This window comes from Sarcophilus harrisii, chromosome 2, assembly GCF_902635505.1.
Source record: "Sarcophilus harrisii chromosome 2, mSarHar1.11, whole genome shotgun sequence".
NCBI lineage: Eukaryota > Metazoa > Chordata > Mammalia > Dasyuromorphia > Dasyuridae > Sarcophilus > Sarcophilus harrisii.
Window position 1 is genome coordinate 309443126 of NC_045427.1, and position 15898 is coordinate 309459023.

At 32.7% G+C, this 15898-nt stretch overlaps 1 protein-coding gene across 10 annotated transcripts in view; it reads right to left on the bottom strand.

Moving 5' to 3' along the window:
- Positions 1–15898, bottom strand: part of SIPA1L1 (signal induced proliferation associated 1 like 1) — a 298451-nt gene that overhangs the window by 121164 nt on the left and 161389 nt on the right. For all 10 annotated transcript variants that reach the window (XM_031952588.1, XM_031952586.1, XM_031952587.1 and 7 more), the window contains 2 exons: positions 12789–14592; positions 3651–3781 (listed from right to left, as the gene is read on the bottom strand). In XM_031952588.1, coding sequence (XP_031808448.1) covers positions 3651–3781; positions 12789–14289 — 1632 coding nt within the window. In that variant the 5' untranslated portion in view covers positions 14290–14592. The remainder of the gene's footprint in view (positions 1–3650; positions 3782–12788; positions 14593–15898) is intronic.

Here is a 15898-nt window from a genome sequence, read left to right on the forward strand (position 1 = left end):
CTGAGGCCACAAACATTCTCTCTTTATTTAGAAAATGGCCTAGTATTTTTATTAAACACATCATGGTCAACAGGAAGACAAATAGTTAATTTCAGAAAAGTTTTAAATCTATAAGGGGAAAAAAAGGGATTGGATGATTCACCTTTTACATAATTACTTTTGCTCTTTATAATTTCCAAGTCATTACTAATGACCAAAGAGATGCTGCTCAGTTTTCAGTCTTAAAAAGTATACTCCAATGTGAAAATAGCTTGCATGAAGCTGAAATTAAGGAACCCGAGTTCAAATAAAACCCGAGACACCTAAGAATTCTGCCACCTTGGGCATGTCTGATTTCCTCAGATTCCTCATCTATAAAAATTTGTTTCTAATAATATGTTGTGACTTCCTGATAATATGTTAGAGATGGCTTAGGAGAAAGAACACTAACCTAAGAGTAAGAAGCTCTGACATTTATTCATGTTCTAAGATTTAACATCTTTGATATCCCCACTACTTCATAAGGTTGTTCATAAGGTTGTATGCATGAAGAAATGATTTGAAAATAAGCAGTGATGCAAGATACATTATTTACTTTCTTTGATAAGTATATGAGGACTCAATCTTCCTGTTCATTAAATGGCCTAAAATACAATTATAATAGTACTCAAACTACAATCTTACAGTTTTTATTCTAAGAGAATTTCATACAAATAAAGGGGAGATCATATTATTGCTGTTATTATTACTATTTTCCTTGCTAAGCAGATTATTTCCCAATCTGTTTATCTAATATTAGTCTCTCTACTAAGCTCCAGTTCCTGACACAAATTCCTCAAGACATCAGAAATGGAGAGTATCTGAAATTCAAGATATCAAACACTCATTATTCCCCGCCAAAAAGATTACCCCCTTCTGAACTTCCCTATTACTATCAAAGGAATTTCCATCTCACCACTCCCTATCATTATTTCATCTTATACTATATTTTTTCATAGTCTCATACACACACACACACAAACACACACAATCTTTCTCTATTCATTGTCCCTTGTCTAATCTACTAAAATAGCCCCCATTCATTATTCATTCATTATTCCTCAAGTCTTTACTCGTTCTAACAGATTTCCATACTCAGCACCAAGTCTGATCATGTCACCCTTTTAGCTCAATAAAGTACATTGCTCTCTATTATTTCTAGGATGAACTGTAAAATACATTGGGATTTAAAGTTCTTCATAAATTCAGTTTCTTCCCATCTTCCTAACATCCTGACATTCCACTCTCCTCCGTGTAGTCTATGATCAAGTCACACTGACCTTCTTACTATTCTCTATAATTTCCCCTCTCTTGCCTCTACGACTACAGAAGACACACTCTCTATTCTATGACTTTGGATAGCTGACTAACATTGAGACTCGGCTTAAGCACTATACCTTTCACAAAGTCTTTCTAGTCCTTAGCACTAGTGCCATCTTTTTTTAGTGTCACTTTTATAGGTAATGCTGTGGACAAAATGCTGAAGTCAGGGATTCCAAATTCAAATCTATCCACAGATACTTCCTGGCTGTGTGACCTTGGGAATTCACTTAATCTCGGTATCCTCGTCTGTTAAATGAAGATAATAATACTATCTATCTCCCAGGGTTGTTGTGAGGATCATATTAAACTGTAAAATATTTAGTACTGTGCCTGACATACAGTAAGCACTACATAAATATTAGCAAACAATTGTAATTGTTTTCAGTAGCAGTAGTAGTATTATTGTTAAATGAATCAGTACTGAGGATTTCCTCAGATGAAATAGTATTGTATAACAATTTATCTTTGTCACAATAACAGATAACCTTTTACCAACATAAAGAATATATAATCTTTATATGGTAAAGGAAGATTTTTTAAAACATCCTAGCTAAATTTTTTTCCTGATTTATTGAAGACTGTTGTAATGCAAATATCACCAACTCAAGTTTTTCAACTATTGCTAGTGCTTAGGAAATCAAAGTTCAAACTTCGTATGAGTGGCTATTCCACATTTGGTCTGCCTCTGCCAATAATCTGAATTTGAAGTATTTAAATATAAGAGCTCCAACAAAAAACAATTATGTTCAATGATCTTTGTTTGGACTGTTGATTCTAATGTCAAAAGCTAGACAGTGACTCTAAAAATAGCCTTCAGGAATTCAGTGAAACCAGAATATCACTCAATTCAGCTTCAGTAAGAGTTGTGGGGTAGTTAGAGATCAAGGGCCAAAATATTCACCAAAGCATTTCAAACAAATTGTGAATGGAGAAACGGAGGGAACAGAAAGAATCACAGAAGAGATTTAAAAGCCTCAAAAATAAGCAGAGACAAGAAAGATTTCCTTTTTGTGGGGTAGAGAAAGAAGGAAGTACAGTCTATAATCAAATCAATAGGCATTTGTTCAATGCCTACTATGCAGTGTACAGAGGAGAAAAATGGAAGTCATTGTGACTAATATCTTTATTTTCTCATTATGCTGTGAGGTAATGTCCTCAGCTTAGAGGAAGGGAATGGTTGAGAAAAAAGAGAATTGGGACAGCTATTGTGGGGAATACAACACAGAGTTAATTAGACTGGGTTTAGAAACTGACTCATCAGGTCATTATCTATAATCATTAGCTGAATGACCACAGATAAGCCAATTAGCCTCTCTTCCTCATCTGTAAAATGGTACTATTACTATTCCCATTTTACAGATGAGGAAACTGAGAAGTGATGTGACTTTTTTGGCTTAATAAATGTCTGAGGCTGGATTTAAATTCAGTTCTTCCTGACACTGGCCTCACTCCAAAATACAAAGCCAAAATTAATAGCTTTTCTTTTTTTTCATTCTTTCTTTTCCTTCAACACCTATTAACTGAGTACATATAAGTTTAATATATACTGCATACCTAAGTTTTGCTTTTGTTTTTTAAATCATAAACCTTGTCCTAAAGTAAAAAAAATTGTCTCAAATTCCATTCTAGAAATTTCTGATAATGATAAATCAAAGACAACTTAGAACCACTGTGTGAACAGAATGTTACGTACATAAGTGATATGAACTTTGTGCCACATGAATACAGAAAAGATAGATCTTTTAACTGAGGTAATTTTAGAAAAAGCATCATGCAGAGAGTGGAAATTATTAGTAACAGAGGAATCTTAGTTTTGGAATTAGAAAGCTGGACGCTAGTCTTGTCTTTGACATTGTCTCTGAGCTTTAACTCCATCAATATGGAGATACTCTTCCTTTTTCTAACCATCTGACAGGGCTATAAGGAAGAAAAGAGTAGTATCTCACAAGTACTACAAAAATGTTAAGTTGCTGCTGTTTTTATGCCAGAATCTTCAAAGATGAACAGGTTCTCCTTCTGAAGCCTAATATGACTGTAAAAGCAAAAGATGGTCAAGGGGAAAAGAGCAAAGCAACAGTTACTATTCCTATGTATCAATCATTATTAAGTTAGGTGGTTATATTACATACTATATGCGATGCATAAGAACAAATGTTTTGATGCAAATATTCAAAAATAATTAATGGATTGCCATATATAAATATCTATGCAATGTTAGATAAAATTTCAATTACAATTCAACAATGATATTTTACTTATTATTAGTTCCTATTAAGCCTCAAGCCTCTTCAGTAATCTATGAAGATTACCTCACTAGTTCTGAATATTATTCGATAGTTGTATGGTGGTCCATTTTCTTTCAATTCTTCTGGTTTTTCTCTTCGAATGCTTACAGCCACTGGACCGAGGTTCTCATCTGCTCCAAAATAATTCCAGTGTTCTAAAACAAAATTTAAGAAGAGCAGTTTTTTACACCATGCTGTAGAAATAGCATGTTTCAACACTGAAAAAAAAAATTCTATACCAAAAGGTTATACACATATTAACAAAATATAAAAATAGTTCATCTAATTCCAAGAAAAAAATTTACACACAGATAGAGGGAAAGTGGTTGAATGGGGGAAATTTGTATCAAATTTCTCTGATAAAGATTTGGTATTCAAGAGATATAAACAATTTACATAATTGTGTGTACAAACATGAACAAATACTTCTCAAGAAAATATATGCTCCTGACTATTTTAAGGAAAAGTCCATTTATTCTCATACTCTCAAGTGTTTTTATTAGGAATGGATGTTGGATTTTATCAAATGCTTTTTCTGCATCTATTGAGATGATCATATAGTTTTCATTAATTTGGTTATTGATACAGTCAATTATGCTAATAGTTTTCCTAATATTGAACCAGCCCTGCATTCCTGGTATAAACCCTACTTGGTCATAGTGTATTATCCTGGGACATTTGTGTACCACAGTTTGTTTAGCCATTCCCCAACTGATGGGCATCGTTCTAGTTCTTTGCTATTAAAAAAAAAAAAGCATTGCTCTTAATATGTTGCTGTATACGGGGGAAAAGTGTTATTAATAGCTTTTTTGAGTATAGGTTCAATAAGAAGTGTCAGGTTCAAAGGAACACCTTCATATGAACATTTTGTGGACAAATGCAAAATTATTTTGATAATTACAGATAACTTTCAAGAATGGTTAAACCACTTTACCAATTCTATAATCTCTCCAAACACCAAGCATTGTTATTTTTTATCTGTTTATCACATCTTTCAGGATGTGAGATGAAACCCGCAGATTTATTTTCATACTCATTTCTTATAGTAGTGCCTTGTACATTTTTTCATGTGGTTGTGAATACTTTACATTTCTTCCTCCAGTATTTCTTGTATCCAATTTCTGACATCTAACACTATTCATTTCTTCTTGGACTTTTGCCCTTAGTTCCTCCCATCATTTACCTCCTCAACACTCTTTCGTGTCCTGCTGAATAGAGCTGGAGGAATTCACATAACTATGCTGACTGAATAACATAAATTTGAAATGTATCCATCCTCAAATGAGCCTTAGCTACATCAAGGCAATCATTTTAGCCTTCATTATTTATTTTAAAAAAAAATCATACAAAAAACAGTTCAACTACCTACTGTCCCAAATGCTGAGGGATATTTAAAAAAAAAGGGGGGGGGGGGGGCCAAAATACAATTTCTGATTACCTAGCACCACCAAACTTTTCACTTCAAACTCACATCTCTACTTTCCCCTCCCAATTGAAGACAAGGCCTCTTATTTACTGAGAAAAGTGAAGAAATTTAATGAGCTCCTTCTACCTTTATCTCAAAATCAATGATAGCATTTTCTATTTTTTCCTCCTTATGCTCAGGTATATGCCCAGGAAGTAGTACTGCCTTCAAATATTATGAATGTTTACCATATAGTTAGAAAAATAAACCTTCAATTAAGCCTTCCATCCCTTCCTAGGTCTCTTTTCTCTTTCTCTATCAAACCCTTAGTAGTAGTTGTTCTAACTCTTTCTACCTCTTCTCTTCTTTCTTCAACCCTTTTGCATATATATGTATATATTTGCTAATATTCATTTATTCTACACATACTTAAATATATGTAATTTTTGCTTCCCTTTATAATGTAAGTTATTTGAAAGAAAGAACTATTTGATCCTTTGCATCTGCATCTCCAAGCCCTAACATGACACAAGGAAAGGGAAAAATTAGGAATAAGCACTTACATAAAATGAGGCAATTAACTTTTTGTTGAATATGTAAATATGTCAGTATCAGAATGTTGTCTACAATATCTTTCCATTTCTAATCTTTACCTCCTCCTTCAATCTATCCTTTATAATGCTACTAAATAATTCTCCTAAAGCAATTCTTCTTCCATTCAAAGATCTTTAATAATCATAAGCAAAAAATGTCCCAACTTGTCAAATTGGCACTTAGTTTGGCATACCTACATCTTATCTTTACCAACTGACCTTCTATTTCTCCACTAACAATTATGTCCTAGCTCATTGTTCTTCAAATATTATCTCTAGGCTTTCTAAATTCCCTATCTTTCCTAATGCTATATCCCCTATCTAGAATGTATTTCCTGTCAAAATCTTATACTTCAAAATTCAACTGAAATGTCACTGAAAGTTTTTCTAGATCTTCCCAAAGAGATAAACTCTCTTCCTCCTCTGAAGTGCTACACAATTTTGTCCTTATCAAAGGAAGTTTACAGATTCATTTTTGTCTTTATCTGTTACTCCTGGTTGGTGTATTTAAAGTGCCAAGGATCTAGCTATATACTAGAATGGAACATTCATCAAGTTCTCTTATTTTTTCCTCAATATAAAACAGCCTTAATTGCCCCAGACTATTGAGAGGTTTCCCAGAACTACAATGCTGTGTAGCTTTCTTGCCCAAATACACAAAGAATGAGATCAAGCTGATTGTGAAATATGTCAACATAAGAGACACCATGTTATCATTTATGTGACAGTGTTACCCATCTGTGAGAAAGGGAGAAAGACAATAGTGATTCAAAATCCCATAATTAGATAAAACTAGGTATAAAACAATGTCTCTAGTCTTTGAAATATTGAACTGTTCAAGGTATTGAACAAATATTAAAATAATAATACTAATAATTTCATGGTGTAGTAGGTAGGGCACCAGTTCTGAAATCAGGAGGACCCGAGTTCAAATCTTAACTTAGACACCTAACACTTCCTAGCTGTGTGACTCGGAAAAGTCACTAAACCCCAACTGCCTCAGCAAAATAACAACAATTTCAATAAGATATTGAGGCAGTATGGTGCCCTGAAAAGAAGACTGATTTGTAATCAATCAGTGGGAGGTCAGGGTAAGTCATTTAATCATACTGGGTCATAATTTGTTCTTCTGTAAAATTAAAGGCTGGGCTTCCAGGATGTTTGACTTAGTCTATAAACTTTTGGATCAATAATACTACAACTCTACATATTTATATGGTTTTATTATATTTGGAAAATTATTTGACATTTATGGAAAGTAAATGTAAGACCACATTTGTTTCCTTTTGCTACTTTACTGACGAAATGTAGTTCCGCAGATAAATTATTTGGCTCAGAGTTAGTAACTACCAGAAGTGAGATTTCATGTTTTTTTATAAATTAATTTATAAAAAATGATGTGCTGCTGATAAACATTACTAATTTTTAAAAAAAAAATACTATAACTCTACACCTGAATACCTTTCATTAGGACTTTTAGGTCCTTTAGCAGCAATTCTCTCCAAACACAAGCTGATTTTTTGAAAAGCACACCTCAACTAACCTTACCTTGAAAGTCTCTCCATTGGGGTAGAATTTCTGAAAGCCTCCATTCCACTTACATGGCCTTCAAGAACCCATAGTCACCCTCTAATCACAGACATTGAAAATTCCATATTTAATTTTCTGTGATTTCCCATCATATACAGAAGAGCTAAGGCTTCAACTTTACTGAGGTGTGAGACAATTAAAAAAATAATCTTTCATTCTACCTAGAGGCTAAGTAATATGACACATAGAGACCGTTAAGACACTGCTAATCTTATAGAAACTATTTTTGGGTGTTATTGGGTACTCAAAGATCAAGGGATGATACCATAAAAAGTTTTATTCTTACCTTTCTTTAAAATGATTTCATTTCTGAAACCTTTGTGCCTAACAATGATTTGGCAGGAATAGTAAGAAATCTTCTTAGAGGTGATGAATGTGAAGGAGAGATTGATTATTGAATAAAGTTTTTATCTTTTCTCAAAAAACCCACATCATTTCACTATTGAAATTTTTTTTTCCTTAGAAAAAGAAAATTAGACAAATACTATTCATGTTTATCAACTTTTTTTCATTACATATTACCTTAACTAAGGCATCTAAATCATTATCTCCATTAACTGCTTTGGCAGCAATACCTCTATATAAATTATTTGCACTTACATAAAATTACTTTAACATATCTCAAATATATATATCAAATAGTATGACCTTTTTTATAATCTGTTTTACTCTCCTGGAAATAATTAAGCCAGAAACAGCCTATAAAACTAAGAAAGCAAGCTTAGAATCAGTAGGAATATACTGTTTAGCTCTGCTAAAAGCAACAAGAAGCATGCTTCCTAGAAACAAAGGATAAAGGGTAATGTAGTAGAAAGAGTGGTGAAACCTAGTAAACCTAGGTTCAAATCTCACTTCTGACAATTACTAACTCTGAGCCAAATAATTTATTATCTACAGATGTACATTTCATCAGTAAAATTAAGGTTATTAATGGAAAAATGAGCTCTGAAGCATCTTTTGGCTCAAAAATCTGTGATCTTATCTTCTTGTGTTTTGTGAAAAAATATCTTTATAATTCATTTTGTTTTTATTCTTAATTTATTCTTAATGATATTTTCCCCTGGAGAAGTTATCCCAGTTAACACAGTAGCAGAACCTCCAATGACAAATATTCCAAAATAGTGAATACCAGTCAAATGCAGGTCATTACAGTGGTTTTAAAGCATTTGTGTAGATCTAGCTCTATACTACAGAATTCTCCTAAAATGGCAATTATTTTTGCAAATGATAATAGCGTAAGATATTCACATAGTACAATTTCATTCAACAGGTTACCTTTACAGGGTAAATCAAACCCCATGATAAAAAACAATTAGAAGGAATCATTTTACTTTTTAGGCTGATCACAGCAACTATATTCATAATTTTGTGATTAAAGTAAGTATATTTACTGAGCTCCTATGATAGTTTTCATACTTACATAAACAAAGATAGAGGTAGAAGAGATTCATGCAATATCTTAATGTTCCTAAAGCAATTTCTATAATGGTATCATTCTTTACCTGTATCTTAATCCACAAAATATCTTTTTTGGCAAGGGATGTAACAGGTTATACAACACTTTGTGAAACTGAGCACTACCTGAAAAAACATTTAGGTTGACACTAGTGGAAAACTAAAAGATGACCTCATAAATAAATAGCAGGCATTTGGCTTTGACAACAAATGAATATTAAGGTAATGAGATATGACTTGGCTTCCTTTTTGTTCTCTACTCTTCTTTAGCTCACAAGATTGTCACTCATCAGGTAAGAGAGTAAAAAAAAAAAATATATGAGAAAAAGAGGATAAATGGATACCCAATTTCTGTCATCAAAATTAGGTAGAAGAAAGAGAAGTAGGTTTTTTGAGAAGGCCAAGGGTGGACAGACTGAAAAAGAGGGACTAGATACAAACAGAAACACTAAATAGTTTTGATTCCTGGCATAGTTAATTAAATAAGACTTCTCTATAATGAGGCTTACTATTTAAGTGAATGTTCTTAAATAAGTTTGAGTACCTTATGTTGATTTTTACTTCAGTGTTAGAGCAAGATTATATAATTACATGTACAAAGCTATAAAGTGCAGTTGAAGTAGATGAATAGGGTTTTGGTTTTAAAAAAACTGAACTTGACCATCACCAATAAATTTGAACATTTTCATATAACCAAAAAAGAGAGCTTCCAATGCAACTGTGAGTGTTGTTTGCAGCTTATTATAGAATAAATTGAACAATAATAGAATAAATTGAACAATAATTGAAATGTTAATCTCAAAATTGTCTTGCTTATCTGAATTTCCCTCAGATTTTCTTCTTTTCTCTTTTTCTCTTCTCTTCCTTTTTTGGGGGTGGTATCACTATCACTCCATTGCTGTCTCACCAAAAGTGTATCAAATAAGCATAGTCAAGCAAAGCAATATATTAAACATATCTGGAAATGTATTCCTTATGGATCTCTAGTCCTCTGGTCCATTGCTTCTCTGTCATTATATTGAAACCATATCTTATTGTGTCTCCTCTAGTCATTGTGAGTCATTACACTGGTCAAAGGGTTTAAGTCTTCAAAGTTGCCTTTCATTTTAATGTTAAAGTCAGTGAATACACCGTTTTCCTGGTTCTCCTTACTTGACAAGGCATCACTATACTAGTCCATTCAAATCTTCTCAAGTCTCTCTGAATCTATTACTTTCATAATTTCTTTTGGCACAATAATATTTTATTATGCCTATACCATAACATATTCAATCATTTTCCAACTAATCGATCTAATAATATTAAGTTCCTTTCTACATCCAAAATGTGTTGCTAAGAATATTTTTGTGCATATAGATAGATGAATTTTGTTGTTACTTTGTCTAGTCAGTAAAGCAGTTTCCTGGGAGTTTGACTGGTATAGCACTAAACTAGTTTAGAGAATAAACTCAACTCTTGCTGTTGGATTTTGTTAGTGATGTATAAGAATGCTGATGATTTATGTGGATTTATTTTGTATCCTGCAATTTTGCTAAAGTTGTGGATTATTTCTAACAGCTTTTTAGTTGATTCTCTGGGGTTCTCCAAGTATACCTCTATATATCTATATATCAAGCATACCATCTATATATCATCTGCAAAGAGTGATAATTTGGTTTCCTCATTACCCAATTCCTTTAATTTCTTTCTCAACTCTTATTGCTGAAGCTAGCATTTCTAACACAATATTGAATAGTAATGGTGATAGTGGATAACCTTGTTTCACTCCTGATCTTACTGGAAGGGTTCTAGTTTATCCCCATTACATATGATGCTTATTGACAGTTTTAAATAGATGCTCCTGACTATTCTAAGGAAAAGTCCATTTATTCCTATACTCTGTTTTTATTAGGAATGATGTTGGATTTTATCAAATGCTTTTTCTGCATCTATTGAGAAGCTCATATGGTTTTTGTTAATTATATAGTCAATTATGCTAATAGTTTTCCTAATATTCCTAATATTGAACCAGCCCTGCATTCCTGGTATAAATCCTACTTGGTCGTGGTATATTATTTAAGATTTTTGCATCAATATTCATTAGGGAAATTGGTCTATAATTTTCTTTCTGTTTTTGTCCTTTCAGAAATTCAGAAAATTTGAAACAAAAAATTTTGCAAGGGTCAATGTTGGAAAAATTACCCATACATATGCTTTGTAAATAAAAAGCTTCAATAAAAATTAATTGAAGGAAAAAAAAGTGAATAACTCAAAGTTTGTTCCAGTATGTAACACTATGCAACTCTACCAATACTGTAATTAGTATGCCTAGTCTTCAAAATATCTTTAAATTGTCATTCTGTTTGTTATCTGTCAATATGATAGGTGTAAGATTAAACTTCTGAGTTTTATTATTTGTAAATTGTGCCTTGTTTTTTACTTATTTAATTTTTACTATTTAAGTACACCTTTCCCCCATAAGCCTTCACACTAGTACAGTCCTACTCCAATGATTCATTTCAGAATAAAGATAATTCTAGATTTTTGAAGGTTGTAACAAGTGAAGCTCAATTTCATAAGTTTTAACCAAATCAGAAGAATTTCAAATATGGTGTCAGTTAAATTGCCTCCATGCTAAAAACCAGTATAGCTAAGTTCAAAGTACTTCATTAAAGAAGGTTGGGCATCCTATGATTTAACTATTCAAATACAAGAACTCATGATTTCTATCACCTGAAATACATCAGGGATACGATTGGCACCAGAGTAGAGAATAATCACTGCTTACAAATAACAGACTTTTTAATAGTAGTAAAGTTCTAGCCATTTGTTTTAGCAGGTGAAAAAACTGTAAAAGACCACTTTGATATGGATAAGGCTAGAACAAATATTAAATGAAAGCTAAACTAACAAATCAGAAACATGGGATTGTGGTACCCATATACACAAGAGCATCAATGAGCAATAATTAAAATTTTAAAATAAATCATAAGAAAAAGAACAACATTTAGGAGATAACAAATGTATGGAAATAACATTTATGACACATGTCTGAGAAGCAGTAGCATGGATAAAAGTTAATTACAAAATAAGGTAATTTTAGACAATGAGCTGGAAACAGCTAGTTATGTCTCATGTTTAAATGCCAGCCTAGGAAATTTGAAGTTAAAATGTATTCAATTAGATTCTTGTTCCAAAATAGCTTATCTAGAAAAATAATATGATATTTAAACAAATATAATCAAACTGGACAATGCAAATGTTTATAACTAATCAAATGACAGTTATGACTGCAGCAAAGATTTTTGATCAACAAATTAAATAAAAAAGATATGTATACATACAAGCAAAAGTATAAAGTAATCTCCAACAATTTCTCAATAATGATATAAATAAACTGTTTAATTCTAGTCAAAATGAGCATTTATAATTAATTTTGCTTTTCAGTAAAGTAGGGAAATGAATGTTTTTCTTTAACAAAGGAATATCTAGACAAAGTTCTAGGATGATGTAACTTAAGCTTTCTTGCAATTACAGATACATTTGAAAGGAAGAGAGACTTGCTTTGTACAAGTTCATCAGGATCATTTCATTTCACATAGCATAGAGAGTAAGAGGATAATGGGCCTAAAACCCCAGCAGAATTAATTCAAAATCAATTTGAGAACAAGCAAATCAAATATAATTTCAGCAATCTTCAGACTATCTTTGTTCACTGAGGAACTATCTTGTCCCTATGTTGTCAAAAGTCAAAAAAGTTAAAGTTTTCAAATGATTTCAACAACTTTCTAATACTTAGAAACATCCACACATATTCTTTAAAATGGCATGGCTCCACTTTTTTTCTATTCAATAGATGCTTAAGAGAGACTACTTCCATCCATTTAGTTGCCATTTGGAGAATTTGCATTAAAAGTCAGTCTCAATCTTTCCATGAGAAAAGCAAAAAGTCACTAGCATTTTTTAATATTATGAAAGTATAAAAAAAGATTCACACATCTGCTTTTGTAGGAAATGATTGCAGAGTTATTTTGATAAGAAGAATAAATTCACCAGTTCTATCATTACATATTGCCCAAAGCTCTCTCTGGTATAAAGATTTTAATATAGCAAAATAAATTAATTAAAAACACCACTTACCCTTCTGATAAAAAAATTTCCTATAATAGTATGCACCGAGATCCACATGTTCCACAATGTATCTCTTTACTCGATCTAAATGCAATACCAAATTTTCCTTGGGCACTTCAAGTACGGCAACTCCTGCATTTGTGCAATGAGAGCTAAGAGTAGATTCAAATGAGGCACTTTCACTACTGAAGGAACCAGAATTTGATTTGGATAAACTGATCTTCCTCTCTCCTTCTCCACCAATCTCATTTCGAAAGTATGGACAGCTCATTACAAGGTCATTACTCTTATCATCTCCCTGGTCCATGCTGAGGCTTCCTTTAGAATTCAAGTCCTCAGTGCTGCCCATAGGGGAACTAAAACTTGCAGAGTGAGATAAAGGTCCAGAAACTAAAGAAGCAACAGCAGCTGCAGATGCTCCTGTGGTTGTATTCCTCCTTTTTATAACATTGTGCCTATTTATAATTGCCTCGTTCAAGTCAAACAATATGCTCTGGACATCATAGTGACCAAAACACTTTGGACAAGTCCAAGGCCTGACAGAGTCTTCTGATCGGTTGTCTTCAAGGTCTGATGATTTTCCAAGTTCCCCTTCACATTTGGCATTACGCAACTTACGAAAAATGGATGAGTCCCCTGTTTCTGATTTAGAACGTCTCTTGAGTGGTTTCTCTCTTTCCTTAAAAAGTCTGAGGTTCTCTCTTTGTGTGATAGGTCCATCTATTACATCCAGAGAAAAGCCAGAACCCTTGCTTCCACTAGCTATCAAAAACTCACTCAACTTTGTGGGAGTTGGGCCTCTTTGATCAGATTTATCTTCTTTGTACCCCTTCAACAAATCAAAAAAGCTTTCTCCGGAAGTGCCCTGCTTATCTATTGATGACGTGCTACCATATTCCCTATGTAGTGATGGACCAGTCTTATATGTAGGTGAAATACATTCATCAAAGCTATCTACATCAAGTTCACTTATAGTAATATCACTGTTACTACGTTGTCGTATTCTGCGAAGGGCTTTTCTAGGGGAGCTAGGATAAGCTTCAGGCATAAGAAATCTGGAATCCATGTTTTCCGATTGTCTTGTTTTGCTTTTAAGAGTATTTTGTATGCTTTTCAACATGGCAGAGTCACTGGAGTTGAGGTTAACTGAGCTACCTTGACTTCCAGGACTGCCTTTGGAGGACATACTGTCAAGGCAACTTGATGAATCCATTTCTTGACTTGATCGGCTGGATTCTTTAACATTGTCTTTCCTTGGTGGCCAATCTGCAATCCTTGCCCTAACCCCCATTTTTGGGACTCCTGGAGTAGAGGTAATATGGTGGGAACCTTCACTTCGAGGAGGGCCCACAGGAGCCATGACAGAAGAACCCAAACTGCCATTCTGTGACCTAAAGCGTCGCATGTAGAAGTCATCTGTGTGAACCTTGGAAATTCCATCTGTTCCAACCATTGATGCTCTTTCAGTAGCAACAGGTCTTTCAGTCTGGGACCGCTTCAAGCTGGTCATGATTTAAGAGTTTAGTCTTAAATTCCTATGGGAAGCATGATCATCTCTTCTACTAATATATATACTTCCCTTCTGAAGAATAGTTTCCCGAAAAAATGATGGTTGCATGAGACTTTGATCATTTTCTTTGAAGAAGATAAATTATGCCTTGTTACCAGCAAACTAAAGATTCAGGTTTCAAATATATTAAAATCCATAAAAATGATGGCACTAAATTTTAATAGGTGGCTATTCTCCAGAAAAGCTGGATGGAGTAAGTTGACATCAGGGGATTCAGCAGCTTTCACAGCTAATGATTTTTCCCTAGAAAAGAAGGACAATATGAATTAGTCATTTGAGACAACTTTTATTTTAAAATTCAATACCTAACTGCGCAAACCAGACTAATATAAAATAAAGACAAAATGAATGCTATAGTTTTACACTTCTCAGCAAAGCATGGTATGGGAAAGAGTTATACACAAAATTTTATTAAAATGTACTATTTAGAATTCTTTATTAAAAGACCTTGCTTATGGAGATATTAACTACAATACACTAAGGGTGTAGGCCTCCAATGACTATGATATTTAAAACAACATAATTCAACTATGTAAAATATATTATAAAAAAACTATGTAAAAAATTATGCACAATCTATAATTCAAATGATTAGAATCAAATGTATAGTTTGAACAAACTAAAAACTTAAAATTATATATATATATATATATATATATATATATATATATATATCCACATAAATATATAATAAAAAAAAACAGTATATAAACCATAATAATCAACATTAATGGGCACAATGTAATAGAGGGCAAATCTTGAGTAAGGAAGATCTGATTCAGATTCTCCCTAGCACTGGAACTGTGAATATGAAGAAATTACTTGAAATTTTTGTACCATAAGAAAATCTATTTGATTTTAGATGACAAAAGTTTCTGTAGGTGATTTTTCCTCTCAAAAAAAAAAAAATCATAACTTTGTCTCAAAAAACAACTTTAATGGCAAGTTCTTTCCTTACAATTCAAAATTTTTAAATTTCTGTTACTAATCTACACATTTCAATTTTGCAATTTACACAAAACAAGAATAGGTTAAAAAAAATCTTCAGCAATCATTTTCTTATACCTATTAAAATTTAGCACACTTATTGAAATAGTTTACTTATTAACAAAGCATTTTGCTCATTAACAAAAATGAAAGCATTTCCTACCAATAACCACTTTATCTAATAAAGGCTCAAGATTTTAAAACCCAAAATGCCCTCTCCACACATATCGTTTTATACTCAAATTGAACAATTGTAACAAACAAATGTACATTTTTAACAATTGTAACAAACAAATGAACAAATGTAACATTATAAAAGAGTGAAGGTAAAGGGAGGTAAGAGATTGAAAAAACTTCCTAATAATACAATCAGGTTCAACAAGCAAGCAAAAACTGTGTTTACCCACCAGCACATCCATACACATCCATACACACACACACACACACACACACACACACACACACACACACACCCCAAAATCTGTACAGCTGTGTACTCCCTAAAACCAAAGCATAAGATTGTTTTCCAAGTCTCCACAAATTACACAAGATGTAGCCTTTA